General features: G+C 40.6%; 1 protein-coding gene across 1 annotated transcript in view; it reads right to left on the bottom strand.

The window, feature by feature from the left end:
* FCHSD2 (FCH and double SH3 domains 2) overlaps positions 1 to 27,347 on the bottom strand; it is a 155,703-nt gene that overhangs the window by 51,487 nt on the left and 76,869 nt on the right. The window contains exons 4-8 of the mRNA XM_067309054.1: positions 20,877 to 20,953; positions 20,167 to 20,311; positions 17,634 to 17,767; positions 14,530 to 14,584; positions 14,147 to 14,275 (exon numbers count right to left, since the gene is read on the bottom strand). Of these exons, the coding sequence (XP_067165155.1) occupies positions 14,147 to 14,275; positions 14,530 to 14,584; positions 17,634 to 17,767; positions 20,167 to 20,311; positions 20,877 to 20,953 (540 nt within the window). The remainder of the gene's footprint in view (positions 1 to 14,146; positions 14,276 to 14,529; positions 14,585 to 17,633; positions 17,768 to 20,166; positions 20,312 to 20,876; positions 20,954 to 27,347) is intronic.

Here is a 27,347-nt window from a genome sequence, read left to right as displayed (position 1 = left end):
CACCTACGTCCCACCGTCTAACCCACAACGCAAAGGGGGTTTACGGAATAATTAAGACATTTTCCAAACCACATTAACATGTGTTTTTAAAATTTTGACGTTAAATACCAAATATTTAAACAGCGTGAAAAGGGCACAGTGTATTTCATATATCTAATCCCTCTTTCCCCCAAAAGCTCTCTGCTAAAGGAACACTAAATACTAAAGGAGGACTCCTCACCAGTCGTACTAAAATTTAAGCAGTAAAGTGAAATTATTTTTAGCAATTTTTGTAATCAGCACAAACGTTCTTAAAGCAGCGCCGAATCACAGGTCTGCGATTATCGTAATAATCACAGAACAACGAAGGAAATTATCTTGAACAATAAAGGAAAAGAAAAAAAACCACCATTACAGCAGCATGCCAAAGGTATAGCAGCTGCATTGCAGCATAAAAGATTAAACCGTGTTTCCCAAAAACCGCCTGGGAATTCCACATGCCAATTATACTTTATTACTTTTAGCAGTCCATTCTCGTTTAGTCATAGGGGAACGACGCTAACAATTTATGCATGCGCTCCTTGTAAGCGCCAGTGGGAGACGGTAAGGAGAAAGATAATTTTAGTTTGAAGTCAGCAATTAAAAATGTTGCGAAAGGTTTCTCCCTTTTAAGTGGATTTTTTTTTCCCCCCCAACAACGCAGCTTAACCGGGCAAAAAAGAAACCGCTACCAGTAGTATTCCTAAATAAGTTTTGTTCGGTTTCTTGGCTGTGCCATTCTCGCCGTGAGCCTCCATGATTTTATGAGCATCTACCATTAGATACACGGTAGCAATGGATGAGAAGATCCGTGGAAAAGTGAACAAAAGCAGATCTAGTGTTAAAAGTTTCCTGATTGGAAGCAGCTAAATATATTTTATTCTGATAACACCATTTGATGAACGTGATGGCATTGAAGCAAGCGTCTTTTCAAACTTATTTCAGCAAAGTGCTGCATGCTCAGTGAAAGTTTAATGCTTAAAACTTAACAACCTTTTCAAAAAAGCTACTTAATTTCATAATAATATTGCCAAGAAAAATACGTAATATTCCAAGCAATGTGTAAACCACATAGGAAGAGATGTCCCTGCTTGCATACTTTAAAGTTTTAATAGAAAAGAAAGGATGAAGGGAGCTCAAGTGCCTTGAATGATGTCTTACGGCAGAATATCTGTACCAGCCATGGCTGGAACTCAAGTTTTCTGGATTATTAATATTTGCTGCACCAAGAATCTGGTGGGTTTGGGATTTTTTTTTGGTACAATGTTGTCTTTCATACCTAGTCTTTGTAAACGAATAAATTAAAATAATCACCTACAAAGTTAATTCAATGAACACCGTGTCTCTGCTACCCCTTTTTTATTTTAAAATTAGACTTCTAGACTTAGCTAGAGGTGTCTGTGGTAAACCTCCACATCAAAGTTCATAAGCAGTATTTAAATATATACATTCCTACTTGAAAGTACCTATACATACCTTAAAAAATACACTACCTTTTGCTCAGCAAGTTTCCATTAAGATGAATGAGACATCAGAAAAGTGGCTCAGCTAACTATAGCAACTTCTTAAAGAAAATTATTTGGGTATACACATAATAATCAAATTATCTAGTTAAAAAAAATTCTCTGGACTAAGTATCTGTGAAAATATTTTACTTCAAAAAAAGATGGTTCTCTCTCTTTGATTTTTTACTTCTTTTTATCAGAGAGGAGCGGTCTGAAGAACCAGCTTCACTGAAAAGGTTCTTCCAAATACCGATGGGTACAGCAGAGATAGGCATTAGCATCCAAAACCTGTGAAAGCTTCCCAGTTACCTTAGTGCTTCAATAACTATATAAAACCTTGCAAAATAATATCCATGTTCAGTTTGACCACACTGTTTCAGTAACGTTCAATCATCTGACATTCTTGATCTACTGCGTCTACTAAAAAGCAGCATTTGCTTCCCTTTCGCGAAAACAGGGTTTATCTCTACCGAAAAAAATGTTTTAGCAGAGATGACATCTTGAACGGATGAGATTTTTTTTTTTCTGTATGAAAACTAGTAGGCAGACAAACCATATTGCAGGATTCCTCCTCCTCCTCCTCCTCCCTTGACTGCTCTTGTCAGCCAGGTTCCAATCAATTATCTCCCTAGAGATTTGTAAATACTAAATAGAAATTTTTTGCCTCCTAACGGTGGCCTAGCTCCAACGGCAGATCGGCTCCGCTCATCGCCCTTCGTAACGGCTCACGGCAAAGGAGCAGTTCTATCTTCATATACACCATTCGTTCCTGCTGGAGCCTTGAGCTATTTAAGGACTTCTCAAAAGGAACCTAAACCTTCTGTTTTGCATCCGCTTCTGAATGTGAGCTTGAATTCAGCTGCAGGAAGGGACCGAAAGGCAAGAAAGCTTTCCAAGGACCGGCTGCCCCTAGTACTGATCAGCCATTATCCATCCCAGATAGGAAAACTAAGGACTAACTCCTCTTCACCTCCATCCATCCAGTCATCCGAGTAAGCAAATCCCAGCATTACACCACCAAACGGACTTAGTTAGGTTGAAACAGAGAAGCAAAGCTTTTGAAGCAGAAGAGAGTAAAAATGATCTCAGTTTGTCACCATACCCTATCTAGGCCCTCTCGATTCTGCAAAAACAATTACAAGATCTGCCTCCCTCTGGGTAGACCTTCAGATGAAAAAATATAACAGATTAGAAGCCATTTTTGCAATAGGGTTTTTTTTTAGGGTTTAACTATGCTTCAAATTCAGTGTGACGTTTTCTTTCATATAAAATTACCGGGCTTGTGCAGTCTTATCTCCTCCTTATAACTCTTCTATCTTTTCATAAATTATGTCCCTTGGAAATGTATTCTCCTGCTGTTGACACACAAGCCACTAAATTAGTCTTCAGAGCCTCCTGCAAAAGATGGTCATTATAACATGTTTTGCCGTCTTCGAAGCTACTTTCCAGGTTCCTTGACGACAACAAAAATCTACAGTGAGATTATGCTTCCAACACTCTCATTTGAATTTTCTGCTATTCCTGGTGGCTTTGGCAGAGGATTAGAACCAGCTGATACCTTGCTACTGGCTTTGAGGTAACCAGATGACCGTGTTTAATTTGCCTATATTGGTTAAGTTGCTATGACACCTAGATACTTCATTTTTGGTTTAACAGCAGTGATTCACAAAACCTTTGGTTTTCACTTTCAATCATCCAACTAAGCCTCTGAATGTTTTCAGTACCAACTGCGTTATTGCTTCTGCGCTAAATAACTGCCGGGGCAGCACACGACAGCTCGTGTCTCATACAGAGAAGTTCTACAGATTGCCGTTCAACTTATATACATTATTATTTCAACAGTAATTTTTAAAGTTAAAGGCAGTAATATCTGATTACTTATCAGGACAAAACCTAGGCGCACACATCCCATTTTAAAAACGGTGCACGAGTTTTTCCAGACAGCTTCAATGCAATTATGCATAAATTCCAGATACTCACTGAAACATTAGTTGGTTACAAGCAATATATAGCAGATAAAAACGCTGAGGAAAAACTGGTTTTTCCCTTGTGCCGTCATTTCTTTCAAGCGAATCCGGAGCTGCTAAAAACAAAAACTTCCAAGCAAACGAAACCTCATAAATGATCTGTTCAGGATATCTGTCTCCGTGACTTCTAAAACAGGAACGTTGCATGTTTCTCGTTAAAATTGCAGATCTAGCCCCACCTGCCTCCTAACTGGAACACCCCAGGTGTTTCCTGAGGTTGGCTGTTTCCTTGCACTAGCTACGGAGCGCTAAGAGTTGCCGGCTGCTTTCTGGCAGAGGGAAGTATTTTGGGAAGCGGCCTCATTGTACGGCAGCATGGCTTTGCAACAAGAGGGTGAACTTTCATTTCCTCTTCAGAACAGGTAGTTTTATGACATTCGACAGGAAAATCTTAAAGCTCTCGCCAAATCCTAAACTTGATTTTGAACTGTTTGACTTTCCAATAGTTTTCCCTTTTCTATTGCATCACGTTCGACCTTCACCACTGACTATTTCTCCTTTCTCTTTATTCATCCCCTTTTTGCAGTTGCTCCTGCTCACTCCGCCAGCGATACGAGCCTCCTGTTACCGTCTCAAATAAACGTGTCTGTGGCTTCTGCATTGCCTCCGACAGAGAAATCCCTTGAGCATCCGCAAGATCACACTACGTTTTTCGCGATCAGTCCTTTTCTGAAGTTATTTCTCTCACAACGCCAAAGGAAAACTATCTGACCAGTTTGATGCATTATCAAGAAATAGTTTTAATATCCTATAAAAAACCATTTATTGAATTAACATAATCAGCAAGCTACGGTAATCACCTAAGCTGCCTTGATTTGTATATTGGGCCGCTTTGTTATACTCTGTCTCCATGCTGCACGCTCTTCACAAGTGGAATGACAAATATTTGGCTCTCTGGAAACAAACAGCTTTTTTGGACTAAATGCTCAGACAAGGACTCGACTTGTGGTTAAAACAGGAGGTGAGACAGTGCTGACTGTCGTCAGCCAACTGTGACTATCACTCAGTTTTTCAGCTGTAAAACAGAGTCACTCTGATTCAGACATCCTTTTTGTCTCTAGTTCGGTTGAAAATGCTGGGTGATGAGTAACATCATCTTTCATAGCATAAGTACTTGATGCCATCAAATTGGAAGTATTCGATGCCATCAAATTGGAAGTATTCGATGCTATCATAGCTCGTGGCAGTACCCCCACTTACGGTCAAGGCCATCTAAACTTCACTTGCTTGTGATTTTGCCAAAATCCCCCCCAGCAGTGGTTGTCTTTCCATTGGGATGCCTCTCTTCCCTTCCCTGCAGAAGTTCACTCCCAGTCCGCTGGAATATAAATGCTTAAAACGGTAGTTAGCACACACGCAGCAGAGAACAGCTAGAGCTCTCGGCAGCCCAAATCCCCCAAAGCAGCACTTAAATATGACCTGGGAAGCGTGACCTATGTACATTTAAGAGAAAGCCTAAACGAGAGAGCACAATTTTCTATTACTCAACAACCTACACGGATGGATAATCACATTGCAAAGAGAGTCTTATCAAAATAATTAATTTCCCCATGGGTTGGGAAAAAAAAAAACAACAAAAAAAAACAACCTAGGCGCACGTATGCACCTAGACCGATTTCCTGGAAGGGAAAACCAGCGTGGCACCAGGGGGTGACAGCCCACGATTGGCATCTGCTGGAACGCTCCTAGCACCGACCCGGCGTTGGGCAGCTGCCCCTTCCTCATCGCTCAGCCTCCACTCGTGGGAGCGAACCCGAGAAAGCAACGCACACGCTCATCGACCGCCTGCAAAGGAAGGGGACGGTGCCCATCTGATACCGTAGATAACGCAATCTATGCCCGGCTCGATTGTAATTACAAAATATTTATGGCTCAGGGCAGACAAGAAGGGGAAGTGAAACAATAGTTCTTTCAGTTACACAAAGGAGTCAGCAGCGAGTAGTAGCCGTTTTAAAAAGAACGTTACAGTGCCTTAAGAGAAGAACTGGTGCTGAATTTATAAAAGAAACCATTATAAGCAAAACGAACACCTTGCCTGACTCGAAAATTATTTTATCTTAATGCTAGTTTTTTCATTTAGGATAGAACTTCCATTTTAGAAGTACTAAATAGTTCCCTGGGCGCTTCTCAATCGTTTTTAAAAGCCTAAAACAGTAACGTGTATTTAAAATGATTTCTTACAGCAGGAACATTGGTTCACTCTAGCTCTGGTGTCTACAGAGATTACGAAGCCAGGCAGATGTTAAGTTCTTATTTGTACAGGGCACACGCTGACCAGCCATTGCTACGGTGACATTTCGGAGACAACTTAAGACCTTCTGCTACCACGTCAACTTACTTTTTAAGTCAAATGGAGTCACCAAAGCCAAAGAACTGTTTGCCGCACATAGCCTATAAATTTCTGGGCATAATTCAAATTATTAACTGGTATCCACAAGGTCCTCAGTCTTGGCTCATTTCTATATATACTCCTAGCTTCAGCTGAATCTCGTTTGTACTGGTAAAGTTTGGGGTCCTATCAAAAGACTAATAGCCTCTATTTAAAAGACCATTAAAAATGCTCTGTAAAAGCAGTAGATGACTGTGCTGAAAACAGTTGTCAGCTCGGCTTCGCAAAAGCTACCAACACCGCCAAAAAAGAAAATCTAGGGATAACCAAAACATGAATATTCCGGTACTTCCGGCTCACACAGCTACTCCGGTTAACAGCTGAAAAAAACCAAAGTGGACACTAAGGGTTCCCAAGGAGGTGGTCATGACAGGAGATCTTACTGCACAGAACTGTGAGATAACTGAGGCTGAAAGCGAGATCATCCAGTCCAACCCCGGCTCCCTCTCCAGGGTTGGGTCTCCTCCACAGCAAAACCTTTTTCTATCTAATCAGAATTTCCTCTGTTCCAGCCTGTCCACCGCCCCTTGTCCCACCACTGTGCACCTTCGAGAAAAGGTCTGCCTCTGCCTTCTCCATACCCTCCCCAGGAGATAGCTGCAGACCATGAAGACTGTGAGATCTGTCCTTCTTTTCTTAAGGCTGAGCAACCCCAAATCTCTCAAGAGTCTCCTTCCGTATCACGTGGGCCAGGTACAGTGTCCACCCTTGGTGTTCGGTTGCAATGACTCAACCACCACTCACGTGAATCACCGTGACCGCCAGCTCATCCCTGATGAGTCGGACAGACTTCTTCCTCTCTTAGACCCCTTTGAGACAGTACTTTAAAAGCACGCAAGGATGCGAGGAGGAGAACATTCTTTGCCTTTTTAAAAGCAGATCTCGAATTAAAGCAGCGATACTGCAGCACGTCTCAGCACTATCACCCGTGCAGAGGTGCAGATCTGTTCCAGGGGAATTACGTAAAATTAAGTTTCTGTTTGAGCCGGCGATATCACCACAAGAGCTCTGACCAGGCATAAGGGAGCCAAATCAAACAACTGCACTTCCTCATGTCAAACAAACTGGAAAGTACAGAAAAACCAGAAAAGATGACTGGTACGCCCAACAATATAAAAAACCTTACTGAAACCACAAAGACAAAAAAAAAAAAAAAAACGGCAAAACCCACTTTTGACACTATTCCTCCAACTTAGTCTTCAAACACCAAAGACCATTCTAGCTACTATATTAGGAAATCAAAGCTAAAAGCACAAAAAAGCCTTATTTAGAAATAACTGCTACTACTGTTTGCCACTTTATGACGAATTTTTCAAAGTTCTTAATAAAAAAATACAATTATTCTTAATAAAAAAATACTTCGCTATCTGTAAGAGGTCCCACAATATTCAGATCAAATTTAATTGTCATTGTTTTGGGGTTTTTTATGCCCTATAATACCATGCAGGATCCTTAATGTTTAGCTACAAAGGCAGCTGCATGTTTGGCATCAACCACAAAGCTCCGCTGAAGACCTAGACATTCAAATAAGCCTTTGAAATCTTAAGACAGATTTGCTTTAAAGGTTTCGCTTAAAAGTACAAGCACTAAATGGGAAACCTTGTGAGAGCAACAGGTGCTGAATACATACTGGAACCAGCAACAACAACAAAAAAGGTTTATTAAGATATTTTCCTTTGTGTTAAAGACCTTGGTCCATTGGAATGAACTACCCAGCCGACACTTGTGTTCTGTAAAAACCTGTATTTTGAAATCAGCTCAAGTCTTACGTCTCCCTTTCTACTAAAATAATCAAAGTATTATTTAACACGTTAATGCCACCTCGTTCCTTAGAGTCCCATTTCCCCAGTTCATGACGGAAACTTGCACAGGAGTTAAGAGCAGAGCAGCAAAATCAGAAAAGCAGTAACTTATAAAAAGATAGGTATCAAAACAGCCCTGAATTTACTTCAACCATCATCTTACACTTCCTTCTGACCTTGGTTTGAACTTCTGCAGAAGCCTGAAAGCTGGGCAGATGATTTAAGCTGAAAAGGGTTTGCAGCCTGCACCTTGGCAATCAGGTGACGGCAACCGCTTGTCAGGAAGCTGGCAAAGAAAAAACATTATGATGCCTTATTCTGTTCTTTTTTATATCGCTACGGATGACAGAGATCCAAATATGCGGCTCAGGTCCGCCAGCACTTTAGTCAGAAATCCACAATCTTTGGGAACAAGGAGGCTGCAGTGTGCGGAGAGGCACAAGACGCAAACTCTAGGCATAAAGGACAGATGCAGAAACAGGCAAAAGGATTAAAATCCTTTCGAAGGCGAGATCCCGAACTGCTTTGCTTCTCAGACACAGATATAATTAGCAAACGACATCTGATGATGGAGCAGGAGGAGGTCAAAACTTGCAGATGTTCTACTACTGCCAGCAAAAGAAAAAAAATTAAACGGGAGATATTTTTGGCACTAAACATACTATTATGGCTTAGATGCCATTATATCCTCGAGGAGACCATGTTTTCAACCGATGGTTACAGAGTGGCCCTGCTTCTGGGACCGGGAGACTTGCAGTCTACTTGGATTGCTCACAAATGCAAACCAGTGCATTCGACTTGCATCAATATTTATCAATTTAACGTAAAAATGCAACTGAAAGATCACTCATACTTCCATGCTCTGAAATTACACCTTTTTTGTTTTTAAATCACCTATATAAGATGATTTAATTCACCTACGTAAGATGATTTTACATCCAGTGTGCAGGACTGCATCATATGATCCTCTCACTCCCTTTTGGGCTGCTAGAAACCTGTATGATCATATTCAGCTCAAATTAAATTAATAAGTAACATATTCTACACTACACAAAAATACCAGAAGCTGTACGTCACCGTCAACTCCACCAACGAAGACGTTCGTTTGCTGCCTGTTACAGAAAACTAAATACGGCCACGATGCATGTTTGTAATTCAGAACAGGTCAGTACGACAGCAGCATTTCTGAGTCAGACATAACGAACCAAAGCAACGCTGGCTTATAGCAAAGCTGGAATAACCTACAGTGTTTCCAGTCCAACGTACACGATCTTTTCCTGGTAATAATTTCACAGCTACTTTTATGCCAGCATAAACCAACGCTGCTACTCAAAGAAAGATCATCCCCCTTCCTTATTCTTTTCAGATGTTTATTCTTTTCTGTCCTGTTTAAATAGCTGTCACCCGTTTAGACAGTCCCACAGCTAAAAGCGGTATAAGCTTTCATTGGATTGCATTCCTTAAAGCTCACTGACGGACAAGCTTTTGCCTAGGCTGCCCGAAAGCCCACGTATGCATTACTACCACCGCTTTGTGTTCAGCTGAATTTGCATGCCTTGCAAAGACAAACCTTTGGTGCACGTACCTGACAATAAGCTTAAACTATTTTGCCTGCTTTATTAAGCGTGAGTCAGATGATTTACGTAGCAAGAGCGTTCATGACAGCTACCTACCACAAAACTGAAGGAAAACTTATAAAATTATAATCCACTTAAATGTACATTAAAGGCTTTAAGAAAAAAAACAAAACACAGATATGGCCACATTCAGATCAAATGTCGCTAAATAAGACCTACATTTAAAAAAAATCAAAATGATTAGAGGCAATTGAATACGAGAAGAAAACAGGGAGCAAAAGAGAGCCCAAATCAGCTGATTTTAATTCCCCGCATCTCAACGTATAAAAGTTGAAGCCATACAAAGTGAAGAATGAAATACCAAGTTCCCAAGGAAGGCAAGGTCACTGCGCCGGCCGTTGCACGGAGTGGCACCGTACAGCTCAGAGCGCAAAGTCCGCAGCAGCCAGCGTTTCACGCAAGAGCCCGGCTGCGGAGCTCCCGCCAAGCCAGCTCCCGCTGCAAAGGAGCGCACCGTCAAACACGTAAGCCGGCAACCTTGGAAGCATGGTTACTTCTACGGCTTTTCCCGTACGTCTAAAACAATACGGATTTTCATTTCTATTTGAGCCAACAAATATTTAAACGTTCCTGGAAAAACGAAATGCCCGACAAACCTTTTAGCGTAGCCTCATTCCCAGAGACAAGCCAGCTACGATCACTGCTTCCCATAGCAATGAAGACAGCAAAGCTGGCTAGGAAAAGCAGAGTAATTAGTAAAATAAAGACTATCCTATACTGTGTAGTTTCTCATTAGATGGTATAGTTTTAGTTACAGCACTGTCTGTGGTCCCTGAACGCTTGAATATTCAGTCTTGTTTTAAAAGAGAAAGGATTCATTTAACGGTTACGGAGTAACTCTGAAAACCAGCCTGAAAATATTTCAAAATGCACGTATCTGCTACGTACAAAAATACTTGCCCAGACGAAAAGATAACGACCAGAGCGGATGCAACCACTGCTGTGCAGAGCTCGTCCTGAAAGAGCAGACGCTACGTAACCCCGAAAGTCACAGGACGTCCTAAGAACGTCATAAGACGCTGAGTAGCTGCAAGGAGACCGTAACTCCAAAAGCGCTGCAAGATGGATAAAATCTGAACAGGCAGTTTAAGGAGAAGCTCGATACGACTTAGAAATGGGGACAGCCCTGCAGAATTCAAATGCAAGAAGGCGTATCAGGTCAGCTGCAGATAAATGGGGAAATATTTACAGATAGCAGAGGTGACCAACACTACATGAAGATCTAAGGACTTAGGGATATGTGAAGATGAAAGGTGCATTTTAAAAATGTTTGACCTAACACGTAAATGAGCACGTTTAATTTACACACTACAACTCTATTATAGCATGTAATATATACCGGGATCACACCTCCCGTCAACCTATTAGAACAGGAACTGTGCTGTCTAGAAAGGGTTTTAATACCCTTTAGAAGTACCACTTTCCTAGTGATGTTACCCAGATGTAGAATTATAAATAGTAGCATATTAGACAAAGTCTTCATTTCTTTATACTTCACTCCCTTTTCCAGTTCCAGTATCTCTTGCATAACTGGTAATGGTTATTCAGAGTTCTCTACCCTTAGCCAGTGATTTCATCTCTAACTCATTACTTTTCACATTTTACCATGAATTTCATCTGCTATTTTCTTGCCTGGTCATCACAAAATCATCAAGATCTTACTATACTTCTTTGCCATAAGCTTTAAATTTGATGACATTGAGCAATTTCGTATCACCAAACGATCACCTCACTCTTCGGTTCCTTTTCCATATCATTTCTGTTAAATCATTATGCTTAATAATCATTTTCTCGGTATTTGAAACAGCATGGTTCCCCCCGCACATTGCAGGAGGAAGAGATCAGTAAGAGAGAAACAAGAACCCTGCTAGCAAGCATTATCGAAGCCAAGTATTGACTTTACTCCTTTAGCTTTTGCATCCCTTCATCAGGTACTAATCTACGAGAAAATCCTCCCTCTACCTACATAAACATAGTTCTTTTACTTGAGAAGAGACCGAGTGGCAAAGGCTTTTGTAAATTCAAGACATTAAATCCGATGAACCGCCCTTATCCCCAGGCTTGCTTTGAAGATCTCTTTTTGAGGGATGCCTTCCCTCTTCAAAAAGTCACAGTGACGGTTCCCACTAAATCCCACCTTGTGCGTACCGATGCCGTTTGTCACTGCACTTGGTTTATCCGCTTGCCTCCTGGTACCCTTTCTCAAGGTTGGGACACACGTGTTACGCTGTTCTTGTGGCACTGCGGCTGATTTTAACAACAGATTACGCACGGTTGTTCATGTTTAAGCAATTGCACGTTTGAATTCACGTTAGAGCTCTTGGAGGAATATAACTGGATCCCAGTGATCTATCACACTTCATTTTCCTGAGGGATTCCCCCACCTCTCCCCATCCTTTAAAATCTTTTCAGTAGACATTTCAATTTGCAGCCGTGCCTGAGACTCGTTCCTTCCTTTGCCCCCAAGACTTGCTCCGTTGCAAGGACCTGTGTGTGTGTGCTCACGAAGAGCAGTGCAAAACACTAAGTTACAGTTCTTTGTGGCGAACGTATTTGCTGCTACCCAGTCTAGAAGAACCAACTACTGGAAATATCTGATTAAGAGACGCAGGAAAAGAACCCCGAAAGTTGTCTTCCTCTTCCAAAGCACTTTGGCTCAAGGGATGTACTTGCAGTTTAGGTTCTCAGTAAACCACAGTGCTCTACAGAAAAGCGTAGCTTGTACAGACGGACCTCCACAAGCATCATTCCCATTGAACGCAATTTCAAAACAAGTCTGGAAGACACCTAGACCATCGGTGAACAGGCCAGCAGGGTTAGCGATAGCAATCTGGAGATGGCTACAAAAGAGAGGACCAGACAAGATGGGGCCTCCTAACTGGGCAAAGAAACAACCATTTGCTGACATAAATCATCAGCAGCTTTAGCAACAGGAGCTGGTGCAGCTAAAACATCCATGGACAACCACACATATGCAGAAGAATGGCACCACCACGTAGACCGTGCAATCTACTATTGTATTTTTCAGTCTTTCAAGAATGATTCCCAGCTTTTAGTTCGATGTTTAACTACAACTTAAAAGAAATATTCCTAGGGCATCTACAGGTTCTAACTTCACAATACAGAAATCCAGCACCGTCCAAAGCACATGGAAACTCAGAGTTGCCAAGATCCTGCAGACCTTAGTATGTGGACACCTGCAGAGCTCGGTTCATGATACACACAAAATGTAGCAGACACATAGAGGAAACTAAAATCAAAATGCTCAAAGCAACACTTTACAGCGATGTCCTTATACTGTTCTGGTACTAGAGTAGCCATAACCTACCAGATCCACCCATAATTACACCTGGGTTATCTGCTCATATTTCTTCTGGATGCCCATTTTGTTTCATAGGTTAGAAATACAATAAATTGGTTTCTGGCACTATTTACAAGTAAGAACATTAACCAATGCCAACCAGTCATGCATGTAAAACTGGTAATATCTCACGTAAGCTTCTACTAATCATTTTATCTTGAGTATTATAAGGAAATATTTACATTAAAACAGTTCCCACATACTAAGTATTTTGTCAGTAGAAACGCTCATGTTTTGTTAATTATAAAGCAAAATTTACTTTAGCCAAGTGCATCAGACTACTTAACTGGCTGTTCTTTTGAGTTACCAAGACCCGAATTAGCCTTCCAAAAAGTCAGATATTAGGCACAGCAATGAATTTATAAAGCAGGTTGCGATTTACTTTAAGGGGCATGCACATATTGTCCTAAGGAGCGGTTAAGATATAGGAGCTTAGTCAAGATATAATGGAATTACACACAGGAATCCTTCAGAGGCCTGGTTTCGGCTCTCTGATTTTCTAATTGTCATCTGTTCTCCAGATCAATATATGTTTTTCTGCCAGCATACATAAGGATTCTGATGACACAGTGTTTTGCTTTAACATGCTACCCTTGGTTCCAGGGCACAGCCTACACACAAGTTTTAGTTTACAAAAAGCAATTTTAAATGAAAAATCAAAGACTAAGTTGTCATGCCTGATCAGATCACTCGGAAAAAGTCTGTAAATAGCAAATACAAATAAACTGTCAATACGTCAATATATGAAATATAACTACGTAAAGTGTGAATTAGCTTTAAATAGCCAATTTTACAATTTATCCATAACAATCTATTCTGAGTTACAGGAATAGTGTATATTTGAGTAATTCTAGAATGATATTACACACACTGTGAGCAATCATATTTGAATCTTAAGCGTGTCAGTCCTCATGAGTTCAATTATCTACTGTCGACCTGACTTTGCAAGCTGATAGGCGTGAGACAACAATGATTTGCTATTCCATAAAATTCATGGAGTTTGGAACCAGCGTATTTAATGGTCATGTTTTTATTAGCTATAACATAAATAAATGTTCTGATCAGATAATTAGTTATAAAAAAAATCAGAGGATATGCTACTGAAGAACTAAAACGTCTCCAGCATACTTAGGGTCAACCGCAACAGGAAACTACAGGTCTTAATTTTACAAACATTAATTCCTTTCTCTAAGTGAGCTTTTCAGAAAAAAAACGAACCAAAAAAATTGCGACAGCTTAGCCCTGGGACTCAATAATTGGTAGTGAGTATCCAGCCCTCCATCTATTGCAGTATACTGGAAAAGATGATATTGCTGTCACAAAGCGACCCAAGACTTTGCATCTTACTAATTTCGCTTTCCAGATTTTCACACTTTCCAATTCCCATAAGTAAATTAGCTTCCTTACCTTCATAATGTTTACTAAGTCTGTTTGATAATAGCGGTCTTGGTGTGCATTAGCAGCTGCTAAAGTGAGAAGGTAATCGTTCCTTGCATGGATGGCCTTTGAATTACACTCGGATCGTCGTGCTTTTAACTGCAACAAGAAACCGAAGTTAAAAGATAGGCACTAATGAGAAATTAAATGACTAAACATATATTAACAGTAAATTAACATGCATACATGTATATACTAATATAGGTAACACTTTAAAGAATTAATAGCTTAACATTTTTGCTGATGCTGCTTTGAAAGTTCAAGGAGATTTTTAACTTCCTTGTAAATTTGGTCATATGTGACTTTGCCCTCAAAGCGTGACTATAATAAACATAAGTTATTCTTACACTCACCTTTACACTTGCCTTCTGCAAGCTTATTCTCGACTGAAAAAGACTAAGTTTGGACCTGAAATAAAAATTAAGAGATTGTCTCTTATATCTTTTCTACAGGAATACAGGATAAACAAGCCATTGCATTTTACTTCTGCAAGGTTTTAACTTAGATAACTTTTTAGGCCAAAAATTACATTTGCATGGTTTCAAGAAAGGTTTAAAGGATCAAGATAGCTACTACAAAAAAAACTAAGCATGCTGATCTACATCAGCACCACCTTCATTACACGTTCTTCAACGTCTTGCACAGCCTAAACTGATTTAAACAAAGTTTAAACACATCATGAAAGGGATCTTGGGTGGCAGCAGAAACACAAGTTGTTTTGGTGTTTGACGGATTTCGAGATAACGCTCCAGACACAATGTGCTGCAAATCTGAACTGCTGGTCATCTGATGGATCACCATGGCAAAACCACCAGGAATTCTGTTCCAGAAAGCTAGAGGAGCCCCTATCTATGCATGTTTATAAAAGCAGAATTGGCCACATTTTCACATTTGGATCAACGAAAGAGAAATTAGAGAACTTCTCTACTAGCTATTTGAAAGGTGGTGGTTTAACAAGTATGGAAGAAAACAAAACTAGCAAATACTTGAATTCCTTATAATTTGGCAGCTTATGACATAGGAAGTAAAAAGCCCTAGCAATACAGAAGACATAAGTAATGATTTTATTCAGATTTTATTAGAGTCCTTTAAAAAGGAAGCAAGTTTTCTTCTTTGGAGCCAAAGAAATTATCTGATAACTGGAAGTACTACCTAATGTTTTCCATCCTTTATATACGAGCATTTATCAACAGCATGCAAGAACCTGGAATTTTAAACTGAGCAAAACAATCATAAAAAATGTTCTCCACTAATACTGTAAAACATATTTCAAAAGAAGTATCATTCCATGGTTCAAGTAACAGAGGACATTTTAGAGAGGGTTTTTTTTAATCTTTTACGTAATCTACAGAAACTGATAAGACTTGCCTTTAACAGCATTAGATTTACACTGATACGATAAAATCACAATACTAAATCCACTTTTGTCCTCATGTAATTTTAACAGTTCGGTATTTCCACTTTAGCTATTTCAATCCAAAAAGCTCTTACTGTAGCACTAGTTAGTACCACAACTGCAGCGATATTTCTGCAGCAGGCAACATCTTAGAAGAGATGCACTTGGGGTTTTGCTTCAGTACATCTTATTTTACATGGTGAAATGATATGAGGTTTCTCAAAATACAGGAAGAGAAAATAAAAAAATAGGGATAAAGAGGCCATGTAGACTGTTCTAAGTGGGACTTTTGTCTGAGACACAGCATCTATCCTATATAACAAGCCGAAGTAAAACTAGCGGAAAAGACAAAAAGCTGGAAGACGCAGTGAAAACCAGGTCTTGAAGGCTGCTGGCTTCCAAAACTCGGCGAAAGCTAGAAATTTGCTGGGAACTGCAGTCTGCATGGAGAAACCCTTTGCCCCTCCAGGAATTTCAAGGCGTGAATTCCTCTCCTGCTTTCTGGAAGGATTTTTCCTTTCCCATCCCACAAGATGCTTTTTAAATAAATAAATGAATAAATAAATAGGAGGAGGCTGTATTAACATGAGCTGAAACAGCGCTGCTTGTTGAGGAACCCATTTCCATTTTTGCACAGCAGGACCTAGCTACATCCTAATAGCGCTTCCCGTTGGGAAGGGATTAAAAGCAGAGCCAACACTTTACGTTTTTGCTAAACACAAAAAGCTTAATACAGAACGTGTTGCAGAAAGTATCAGCGCAACCATTCGCTAGCACCTTCTTTTGAATTCTCTGGCAGCACAGACTACTTCAGGATACATTTCTTCCTTGACTTTATGAATGGAGAAGTCATAAAGAAGGAGATTTATTTGCGGTCAACCATGAATTTGTAGAAAGCTTTATACTCGCCTTGATTTTGGTGGGGTGTATAGCACATTTAGAATATTCCTTGTGTGAAAACTATTTAAACTGTTGATGACTTTCACTTAAAAAGTCTCGCCACAAATATTTTGGATGTTTTTCAAGAGGAAAAAAAAGGATAAGAAGCAAAAGTAGAAAACTGGCAACTAGAACTTGTTTGTATTTTTTCCTACCATAAACACTATTAATAAGGAGAAGGAGGCAGCACAGTATGAACAGGCCAAGCAGATTTATCGGCCTCAAAAGCAAGTATACAGCATGTCTTTAAGAAAAGAGTTGTTTTAACCTGAACGATCCTACAGTACGAGTCTGGCTCAAAATGCCCAGACTCAAGTTTTTTGACTTTCTTCAGGTATGATGAGTAATCTCATTAAAGCCTTCCTCTTCATCACCCCACCCGGAGCAGGTCGCCTTTCGAGGATCGAGAAGCTGCCAGGTTTCAAACGAAGTAGAAAGCAAGCGGGAAGAATATCTTGGTCCGAGAAACGCGCACGCGCGCAAGGGAGAGGGAGAGGATTTCTCTAACGAAACCGTAATTTATTCTCATCTCCTGAGGACAAGGCTGAGGAATCTCTCAAGTTAAAAAAAAAGAGGCAAAGAACTGGGAACAAATGGCGAGGCGAACTCCCGTAATACAGGTCAAATCCCAAACGGAAAACGTGTGCGTTAACGTGCTTTCCTGAAAGGAAGGGAATCGCCTCTTCAGGACGTCAAGGAGCGTAAAAACCTAAAGCCTGAAAAATTCATCTTCAGAAATGGAAATCTATGTCCTGCTCCCCCAACCCCCAAGGTGGACTGAGACCAAAACTGAGATCTGCAGAGAGAAAAGGAAATAAGTAGCCTTTAATGTCAAGAAGAGTGCCAGGCCACACGTTATCCTTTAAAAAGGCTGAATTAAAGCACTTAGTTTAACTCTTTTTCTAAAGAAACCATTCTAAATAAATTACACTTGACTAGCAGGATAAAAGCATGCTTGAAACGCTTACAAAAACCTATATAAACAAAGAAAAAAATTGGCATAAGCTTATTCAGAGCCATTATCGTTCTTCTAAAAAAATATCAAGTGCAAAAACTAATACAAATACAAATCTGCTTTACATGCACGCAATTATTTATACATATGCTATTATAAAAACATACTTGGCCTCAATATCAGCTTTCTCCCGCACTGCTTGAGCCATCTGTTCAGTCTCAAAATATTTCTTTTTGCCCTTAGCTAAATCTTTCACCGTCTCTTGTAATTCAGCTTGGATCCTCGTCAACTGGTCCACACACTGAAAAAAAGCATTCAGGAAACAAAACATTAATTTTTTTCTTTTTTGCATCCCACTAATAGGAGCATCGTTATTTTACTGCTCGTCACGAAATTTTATATAGAGCTATGTGGTCTCCAAGTGGCTCCGTCACGTCTTTCTTTTAAAGCTGATCAGGACATAAAACCATTTTTCTTTCTTTCAGTTGCTCTTCAACTATTCAAATTCAATGATAACTCACAAAATAAAAGTTCTGAAAGCTTCTGATGAGACAGTTAGTTGCGATAGCTGGAATACGGGAAGGAAAAACCCAAAGGCAATTCGCCAGAGGTGATACCGAAATGCTTAATATTTCCTTCTCTCAAATTTAAGACGTAAGATAAATTATGCTACATAAAACAAAACAAGACAACAGCAACAAGAACAATCTGTTAAATGTTATTTTAAGTGGTTTTTTTTCCTAAACCGCATTTTGAGAGCTTTCCAGCAAATAGGACTGTATCAGAAATTACACCATCCTGAAAAGCGATTTTTACAGATTTTCTTTCTTTTACCCAAACTAGCTTAAGTACAGATGAGAGTCAAATTTTAAAGCATTTATAAGTAATTATACACCTATATTACAGGTGTTACAGACTGCCTGTGTCAATCACGGCTCCGAGCAATATTTGGAGGCAGAGTCTCAAGATCGGTACCGAAGCAAATTTGCTTTTCGGTCCTTCCGTGATCGGTCCCGGGGTTGCACCTCTTCTCCCCTCCTGCTTCTCCAAATCAAGGTGCCGTATGTCCACTGCCCTCTGAGCTCTCTTTCTAAACACCTAACTTTTTCTCATTATGTTAATTATTAATGCAGGCAACCTTTCCGTTAGAAGTACTGGAAGGAGGATAAAAGAAATACAATTCATTTAAGTGCAGAATAAAGCTCCCTTTTAGTTGGGCATCCCGGCTTCGGTCCAAGTATTTTGTAACTACAAGTATTCTAGTGTAGGTGCAAGTATTTTACTGACTCTGAATTTAAATTTCAATAAGGTTTTATGTGGATGGGGGTCATCATAATTATTTATCTGTTTGGAAATCCGAAGGAATGGGTGACAGTTTGCACTGCATAAAAACTTAAATTTGGTTGCAGAGGAAAATTAATGCTATCAAGTGGGTATTTATTCCAAGCTGTAGAAAAAACATGGGCTCTTAGAATGTTCCACACCAGAAGTACTGCACTGATAACTGCAATAATTTGTTCTGCTAATTCAAAAGTGCAAAACACTGGTCGAGAACACCAACTGAGGTACTTTAGGGCAAGAGGTTGTCGCGTTTTAGCAAACTAAACTGAAACGGTCCTTTCTTTTGTCGTTTACCTTGAACGGAATATTCAGCCTTCCTCGAATTAAATGCAATACAGGCGATCCTAACAAATGCTTAATAGTAACATCCAGAAGGAACATTTACGACTATCGACAGTCCGGGGTGCTTACAAAGCGGGTCCCACCAGCACCTCTCTTGTTCTCCTTGCTTTCTCTCTAGCCTAGCTGCGTCTCGCGCAAGCCCCACGGTGAGTATTTCAGAAGATCATTCTTGGAAAGTGCTGAAAACGTTTGCATGCGGTAGTGATTTTCGGGAAGCTGCGCCCATTCCTGAACGCAGGTGGCGTTCTCCTCGCTCCGGTGAATGCCACAGGACGCAAGATCATTAAAATACGGAAAGCGCTTCGCTTTACGCAAGCAGACACCACCGCATGTTCAGAAAGAGCCTTACCGCTTGCTAGAAACAGGTGGAACGTCACGTTTTATTTCAACCACTTTCTGTATTAAGGGGAACGGTAGAGGCTATTTAAGACTATTTTAAAATGTAATAAGCAATTATATTTTGATGAAAGTCAAGTGCACTTTTTTCCTCGAACCGCGACGTTTTCTTTGTTTGGATTAATCCAAGTCTGGATGAGTCAGTTCTAGTAGCTTTTGGAACACTCACCCACGGTGCCTTTGCAGGAGGTCACTGAAGAACTTGCCTTGCACGTCTTGAAGATGGCACGAGTCCTTCAGGTTTAAGGTGGGCTTCTTCTTAAAAATCAGAGCCTATTCGAACAAAACCTACTCGCAGTTGGCACTGCAGAACCAATTCAATCTAATCGCCGCGGCACCACGTTAGATTCGCCGATAGCGTTTTGACCAGCTTGGTATCACATTTTTAAAAAATTCAGCTCAATGCAATTTCACTTCCAGGTGACGTAGCTCAGAATTTTACCCCTTTTCAGCAAGCCAGCTGTTTAATTCTATAGCAACGTGCACATGGAGAGACCAAAAAGTATATACCTACTTCACAAGTGCCATACTATAATATTTCTAACAATCATTTTTCTAAATAAAGGCTAGAAAAGGCTAAAAAAAAAAACAACCAAGCAAACGAACAAAACCCACAAATACCTTTTTCAACTGCTGTTCCTTAAAGCACCTTACGGTCCTGGCTGGTTCAGAAATTAAGTTTTTATAATTCTCGCAGATATTGAGCCGAGATTGGGCCACTTGCATTGTGCCTTCCAAAAGTGATTTCCAAACTGAGTACATGCTCCTGGATAAAGGAAGAAATGTTGTGGGAAGAAAGAAAGAAAGGCCATGCATTACTATCAGAAACGTGTGCTGTTTTAGCAAAAGATTGCTCTTAAGAAGTAAAACGACATCCCAGAACCGTTTATGCTGATCTAAGCAAATATTTGCACTTTCACAAAATCTTGAAGTTCTACAAAAACTAAAAACTTTCCCCTCCTCTCCCTGTTTCGTGACTCAATTTGGGGTTATTACTCTAACCTTAAAGCTATTTAAGAAAATATCTTTTCAAGTACCGACTCCCCAAATATTAACACCCAAAGAGGACGCACCATTAAGCTTTTTTCCTGTTTTGCCATTTTGTGTTTCCTATCTTCCTAAATCACTCAAGTAATAAGACATCTACTTAAGCCTGTCTCAAAAATCTAGAGGGAAACGAAGCTTCAGTTTTAACTGACAACACTCCTGCAACAAAGGGGAAAAAAAATCATTTTAACTACAGAAGAGAGCTGTTTCATTGCCGAGGAGAAAAATCACACAAACTGAAAATATAAGGACAGCTATCCCAAGATATCCAACTGTTAAATTACCTATAATCACTTCGCTCATCAGCTTTTATTCCAAGCCAGTCCTTCTTTAAGTATTGACTAGCCAGCTTCTGAATGCTCTGTTAAAAGAAAGAGGAAAAGAAGTTAAAAACAAGAGGTACCTAAAAAAGCATTTCTGCTATTAGATCAGACAAAGGATAATCCGACATGTAAAGAAGTAATCAAATACAGTTTTAAGGAACTACTGTAATAGAGGAGTGCTATTTCCACTCCTTTTTATATTTTTGTTTTACTTAAGTTTTTGTGGAGTCACCTTAACCAGCTTTGTGTTAATATTATTATATTTATTATTCTATATTTATTATTTTATCCATCACTCTGGATGAAGCCCACAAACGCACACCCCAGCACCGAACGGGTTTCTCCATACGAATAACCCCAGCGAAACCGAAAATACCGAGGATGTTCTTACGCGGCACGTGGCAGAAACAGAGCCAGGAAAACCTAAAGCGAAAGGTCTAAATCTGGTTGGCCACGGCTACCGCGTAACCAAAATCGTTATTTTAACCGAACGCAACGAAAGCAGCGAGCCGTCAGAAGATGGGGGCCCCGACGTTCTCCCTAGAGAAAAACGCCGGAGGTCCCTGCAAAAACGCAGCCGGACGCCTTCACGTGTACTTCTGCATCCGATTTCCTCCAGGAGACGCGCCCCAAGGTGCTGAATTAACGTTCAAAAAAGGAAAAATCACGATGCAAAAAGTTCCTTAGCCATCGCGGACAAGCTGTGCCCAAGTTAAAGGTGCATAAAGTTACGACAGGGGTATAAAAGGCCAATTTTGCGCTCAGAAACGTTACTGCTGATGTGATCGAATTGACCGTAAAACTACGTGCTTGGCCGCTTATTTCCAAGCTGAACAACCGGGCCACAGAAAACAGTGCAACGCCGAATAGAGGGTCCAGCTGTCCTCTGAGATGTTTGAGCATTTAGTATTTTTTCCATCTGAGCTGTTAAACCGACAACGACAAAAAAATCACTATATGCATTCGGCAGAAAACTGCTGGTTTTAATTAGACCCGTACGGTAGATTTGCATTCTTAAACTTTAGGCGGCATGTAATTTTTTTTCTTTTTTTCTTTTTTTTTTTTGTGTGTATAACGTCCTTCTTGTTCTTTGCTCAATGACACTTTGGGGTTTGGGCTCTGCCCAGACAAAGGACACCACTGTGCGCCCCGAGCTGGGAAATCAACTGCTTGCTTAACCTTCGGCCGCGCGGGCGGCCCAGGAGCGCGCACGCGTCCATCACATCCTCCGCAGCGGAAACGGCTCAAAACGACGATATTTAAAGGCCAGGGCAAGTTTTTAAGGAGGCAGTGACAGAAGCCCTTTCCGAACGCTCTCTGCATTTCAGTAGTATTTCATAGCATGTTTCCTGTAATTTAAAAGCTCTGCAAAAATAACTATCTAGAATTGGGTGCAGCTTCCCTTAGTAAAGACGCTATTAAAAAGTTACTATGTAAATCCCCAAAGCTGGGGGAAATCCATAAAAACTCTTTTCCCCTCTCGATTTTGGTGAGCTTTGAACAGTTAAGCCTAGAGTCGCTACTTAATATTCTGCTCGGGAGAAGCAATGCTGAAATGCTGGGATATCGGCAACCCCGTTCATGGCAAGTCTCACGAGCGCTGGGTACCACCGCGCTCAGCATCTACGTGCATCGTGCAACGGCAAAGTCCTTTTTTCAAAAAATTCTGCCATCTGAAAATACCGATTTATTTTTTAGTATAAATACGCAAAACCACAGCTCACCAAATCTATGAAAATAGTCTGCTCGCTGAGGGCTGCCAACCAAGGACTTTTTTTTCCCTCTTAATTTTATAGTTCCCACCTAAGGTAGTATATCGTTAAATTGGGATAAAAGTTTGGTTAATTATTTTGAATGGTAATAACAACTGAATGCATCGATTCATTTTAAAACACACTATTTTTCATCAGCAATTGGTATGACAAGCTAAGGATGTTTGAAATTCCCTGCAAGCCCTTGTAACTTCTGCTCACCGTTGGTGGAAAGAAATGCGCAGGGTGACTCTTGCGTGCATTAATAATACATTAAATAGGATTTAGAAGGGGCAAACGTAAAACTGTGTGAACGAACTGGCTGTCGTTCAACATCAGCTTTGACTTCTCTTAAGAAGAAACATCCTTCCGCTGTGTCTTTGCCCCTCCAGCAAAATGCACATGATATTGCCATGCTACAACGTGTTAATATCGCACTTTTATGGGTATTTCGGCTGTTTGCAAAACTAACTAGGATCTATTTACTGATCTCTTCTACAGTCGTTCCAGATACCTCCAACATAATAAGGCTGGTTGCGACAGATACTGGGGGAGGAAAAAAGGAAATACTTTGGGAATATTTGCTCTCCTGCTAATAGAAAATAAATGCTTACTGACAGAGAAGGAAAGAGAAAGCTGTCCCAAATTAAAAGATTATTGATGGAAAAGTACGTGGCTTCAAAGACGACATACATTAACAAGGACTTTCAAAGCATTCTCAACATCTTTATTTGCAAGACTTGAAAGATGCCGATGACATCTGGGCCTCCTAACACCTACCATCGGTGGCAGAAAGCATGGTAGATGCTATCTCATGTAACACTGAGTTTTGGAACGTACCCATCAACAGGACAAATCGAGTGTACTTTTTCAATATTAGGACCTCACCTCACTCAGAAGCAGCTTTCAATGTCTTGCATCATTTTTCGGAATTTATTTATCTTACAAATAAATCTACCCCCTGCTATTAATGTTTGAAGAACGAAGTTCTTGAAGGGAGGAGGAGGAGAGAGGAATACTGTCCTCCGAGCAATCTCTAACATCCAGTGATGCAAGCAACTCCGGCATGTAAGACAACAGAGCAAATAATGCCTCCGAGTGGGAAAGCGGAAACGGACAAGAGGAAAAGTCCAGACAGCTCGCAGGGCCTCAGGCCACACGTTAAATCGGAGGCCTGGCAGACACGGAGGACACATGGGCAGCAGATGCCCTAACAAGCCCATGATCGAAAAGCTGCCTTTCGCCACGTTTCCTTCACCGTTGGTGGGACCCACATTACCGAAACGGCCAGTGACGGAAAGGGTGAGGATGAGAAGGAGAAGCCAAGCAAGAGAAAAGAGCAAAAGTCTTACCCGAAGCCAAGCCCAACTTCGGAAGCTGATGCTCTGCACGTTTAATATCCATGAGCTACTACGTGATGTTAATACGCCTTTTCTTCTAGCTTGGTAGAGCAACTGTTCCAAGCACTGACCACTGACAAGTGAAAGAAAATAATGTTTTTCCCCCACCGAGGTAAGCGTGGTGATTTGCTTGACTGGTCCTCAAGATCACTGCCTGGGCAGTAACTGCAGCACCAGTGGCTTTCTGGCACTATTTTCTTTACTAACTACTCTTCTTGTAGTCCAATATTCCAAGAGGGAGACTTTTGTACATCTCTTTCTTCCCTTGACTTCTTCTCTGGAAGCAGGAAGATTACTCCCAACTCCACTGACTTCACAGCAGTTTGCAAGATGGTTGTGCTATTCAACACCTTCAACTAAAAACTCTAAGAGCAGCAACACACCCATCCATTGCTTATGCATGAGAGGAGTTTGGAGAGGAGTTGAGCTCTTTTTTTTAAATAAAAATAATTGTTCAGTAATATCAGACCATTTGCTTGACAGGAATTTAACACAAACATTATCTAGAGTTGCACGCAAGATGGAAAACAGTATTTTGTTCCTGTTGGCTCTTAAAAATTAAAATGGAGAATCTCATTAAGTCATTTTCTAACATTGGAAAAGTTGCGGTTTGACTAATGTCAGATGATTCTAAAAATTCCATTTTTATTTCCATGAGAGTGAGACTGGCTGAGAAGGAAGAGAAACGGCCACATACAAAGAATCCTCCAAAAAAGAAACACACCCCTGAGCCACATGAGATTTTGACATTTTGAAACACGTCCCTACTGCACACGTTCCAAAAATTAGGTCCAGCACCATCAAGGCATCTGGATGCTTGTGTTAAGGCACCTTTCCTGATGCTCACAGATTCTTTTCTTAAACTAGTATGATTTGACACCAATTTTACAAGCTCAAAGATTCTCACCTACTAAAACAGTGAGATACTTATCACCAAAAGTTTTGTAGACAGTTTTATTAATTATATGTATGGTTCTTACGAGTTTGAATCGTACTTTTAAATGTATTTTACTCTGTTGACAAGCTCTTCAAAACATTTGGACGCGCATTCGAACGTGCGAGGGGGAGAACCTGACTGCAACGTGGCCTGCATGGCACGACGAGTACTTCAGCTCCTGAACACAGGAGAGCGATTTAGCTCACAAAGCCTCAAGATTGAATTTCAAGCAAGATATTAAGCTGTTCGCAGAGATTATTTAATAAAGCGGCCTTCTGTTTCCTAGAGCTACGTTCAATAAACCCTTCAATGCTTGAAGGAGAAGGAACCCGGTGCAGAACGGACGCGATTCGGGGATTCCAACACAGGATGCGACTGGGGCCAATTTACACGACAAGCTGAAGACGAAACCACCGACAGACACAATTATTTCGCTCGGAGTTTACACAGGGCCTCAGGCAACAAGACCACAACTAAGGCTCTACCGGCAGCACAAATAAAACTGAAAACAAAGCACGTAACGGGCAGCAGATGGACTTCAAAGGCGCGTACCAGTTCTTCCTAAAAGGTGCACATCCAGCCTGTTTATCTGCATGACCCAAAACCACAGTTCAACAGTTGATAAAGCAGTTTCCATCCGTCTCGTGCAAAAATTATAAAACTCTTGCTTACAAATATTACGAAAGGCTAATCAACCAAGGTGAAGCTGCATCTCTTAATAATCTTGCTTCTGTGAGCCTTTACAGAAAGGAAAGGCAAAAACACAGCTATGTTCCTTACTCCCACCTTCAAGGAAGGACAATCTACTCTTAAAAACCTCCACCGACAACGACCTTCCAGGAAAGGTTGTGTAATCTATCGCGACGCCTGACGATCTTTACTCTCATGTGCCTAATCTCATCTCTCTTACTGCAATTTGACTGCAGCATATTGCACAGTGAATAAAGCAAAAAAAAAATATATATATATATATATATATAATTTATCCCCTTCCTCTTTGCAACACTCTTTCTAGTGTTTCAAGATTTCCTGCTGCTCTAGACTAAACATCTCCCTACTCATTCACCCCTACGGTTTTCAGGCTTAATTTGTAACCTACATATTTTCTTTGCCCTGGGTGATTTTCCCTGCTCTCCTCTGGGTCTCTCTCCAATCGGTCCAAATCTTCCTCAAAATGTAGAGGCCAAAGCCTGAAAGACAGTAGTCGGATTTTTGCGAGCCGATTTTGAACTTCAGTACCACTTGCAGACTCGCTTGCTGCCCTTCCCGAGTCACTATCATCTATAAATTTATAAAGCACATATCCTGCTCCGTCCTCCAGTTTCTTAATGATAACACTGACTACTACCGGATTAAGGACAAGCCCTACGAAACCTCATTCATTTTAACAAAGAACTGGTTGATATCTCCTCTTTTAGCATGATTTTCCAAACGTTTTCCATCCCCCGTTGGTAGCATCCAGACCACGTTTCCCTAGCATGCATTTTAGAGCACCACACGAAAGCGTCAATAACTCTCCTAAAGTCATGTAGCACCTTCTCTATTTACAGACCTGTCACCTGCAACAGCAAAAAAGAAAAAAAAAAATTATGCCAAACCAGTGTTAAGCTGTTTTTCTTAACACTTCTATTTGTTGCTTTTCTAGGAATTTTAACGAACCCCAGTGAGATGTAATTTCTTAACTCTTCCGCCCTCAGCACTCCTTTTAAAAGGGCAGCAGCTACGTTTGCCCTCTCTCAGTCTTTCAAATCTCACCCTTAACTCGGGAGTCTATACTTTACCAGGCTTTAAACTGTTTGCTTCCTCTCCAAATTGTCCTGTCTTTAGTTTCTGAATTCATGGGAAAAAAACAAAAACAAAAAGCAAAAAACCCTCCTGACGCTATGATGCTGCACGGCAGTAATTTCAACACAGCTTCTCCAACACGGCTCAGCCCAAATGCAAAGTTTCCATTTGAGCCCAAAGTTTTCTCTGCACAGAAGCTGTATAAGCAACAGAAAAGGAATACCAACGTTTATGTTTCTAATCATGAGTAAAAGAGGCAGGGAAAAAAATCTAACGCAATCTTCCTGTTGCCTACCAAGGGAGCCTCCTTAAACCCCAGGATTTTGGTCAATCAGAACTACTGTCCTCTGCACGATGTGACACAGTACACGTAGCTGAACCGCCTTCAACGCCGAGCAAGTTGCAAACGAGAATAAAACCAGTTAAAATGACTAGTTTTAGCATCCATTTGTATAAATTCTTTTTCCTTTCTAAATTATATATTTTAAATCACTGGACTAGAGATGCGTTTCCATTCAGAAACGTTTCAGATTATTTTGCAGGCCTGCTACGTTACTCC

The sequence above is a fragment of the Apteryx mantelli genome, chromosome 1 (genome assembly GCF_036417845.1).
Source record: "Apteryx mantelli isolate bAptMan1 chromosome 1, bAptMan1.hap1, whole genome shotgun sequence".
NCBI classification, from domain to species: domain Eukaryota; kingdom Metazoa; phylum Chordata; class Aves; order Apterygiformes; family Apterygidae; genus Apteryx; species Apteryx mantelli.
This window is presented reverse-complemented; position numbering and strand designations above follow the sequence as displayed.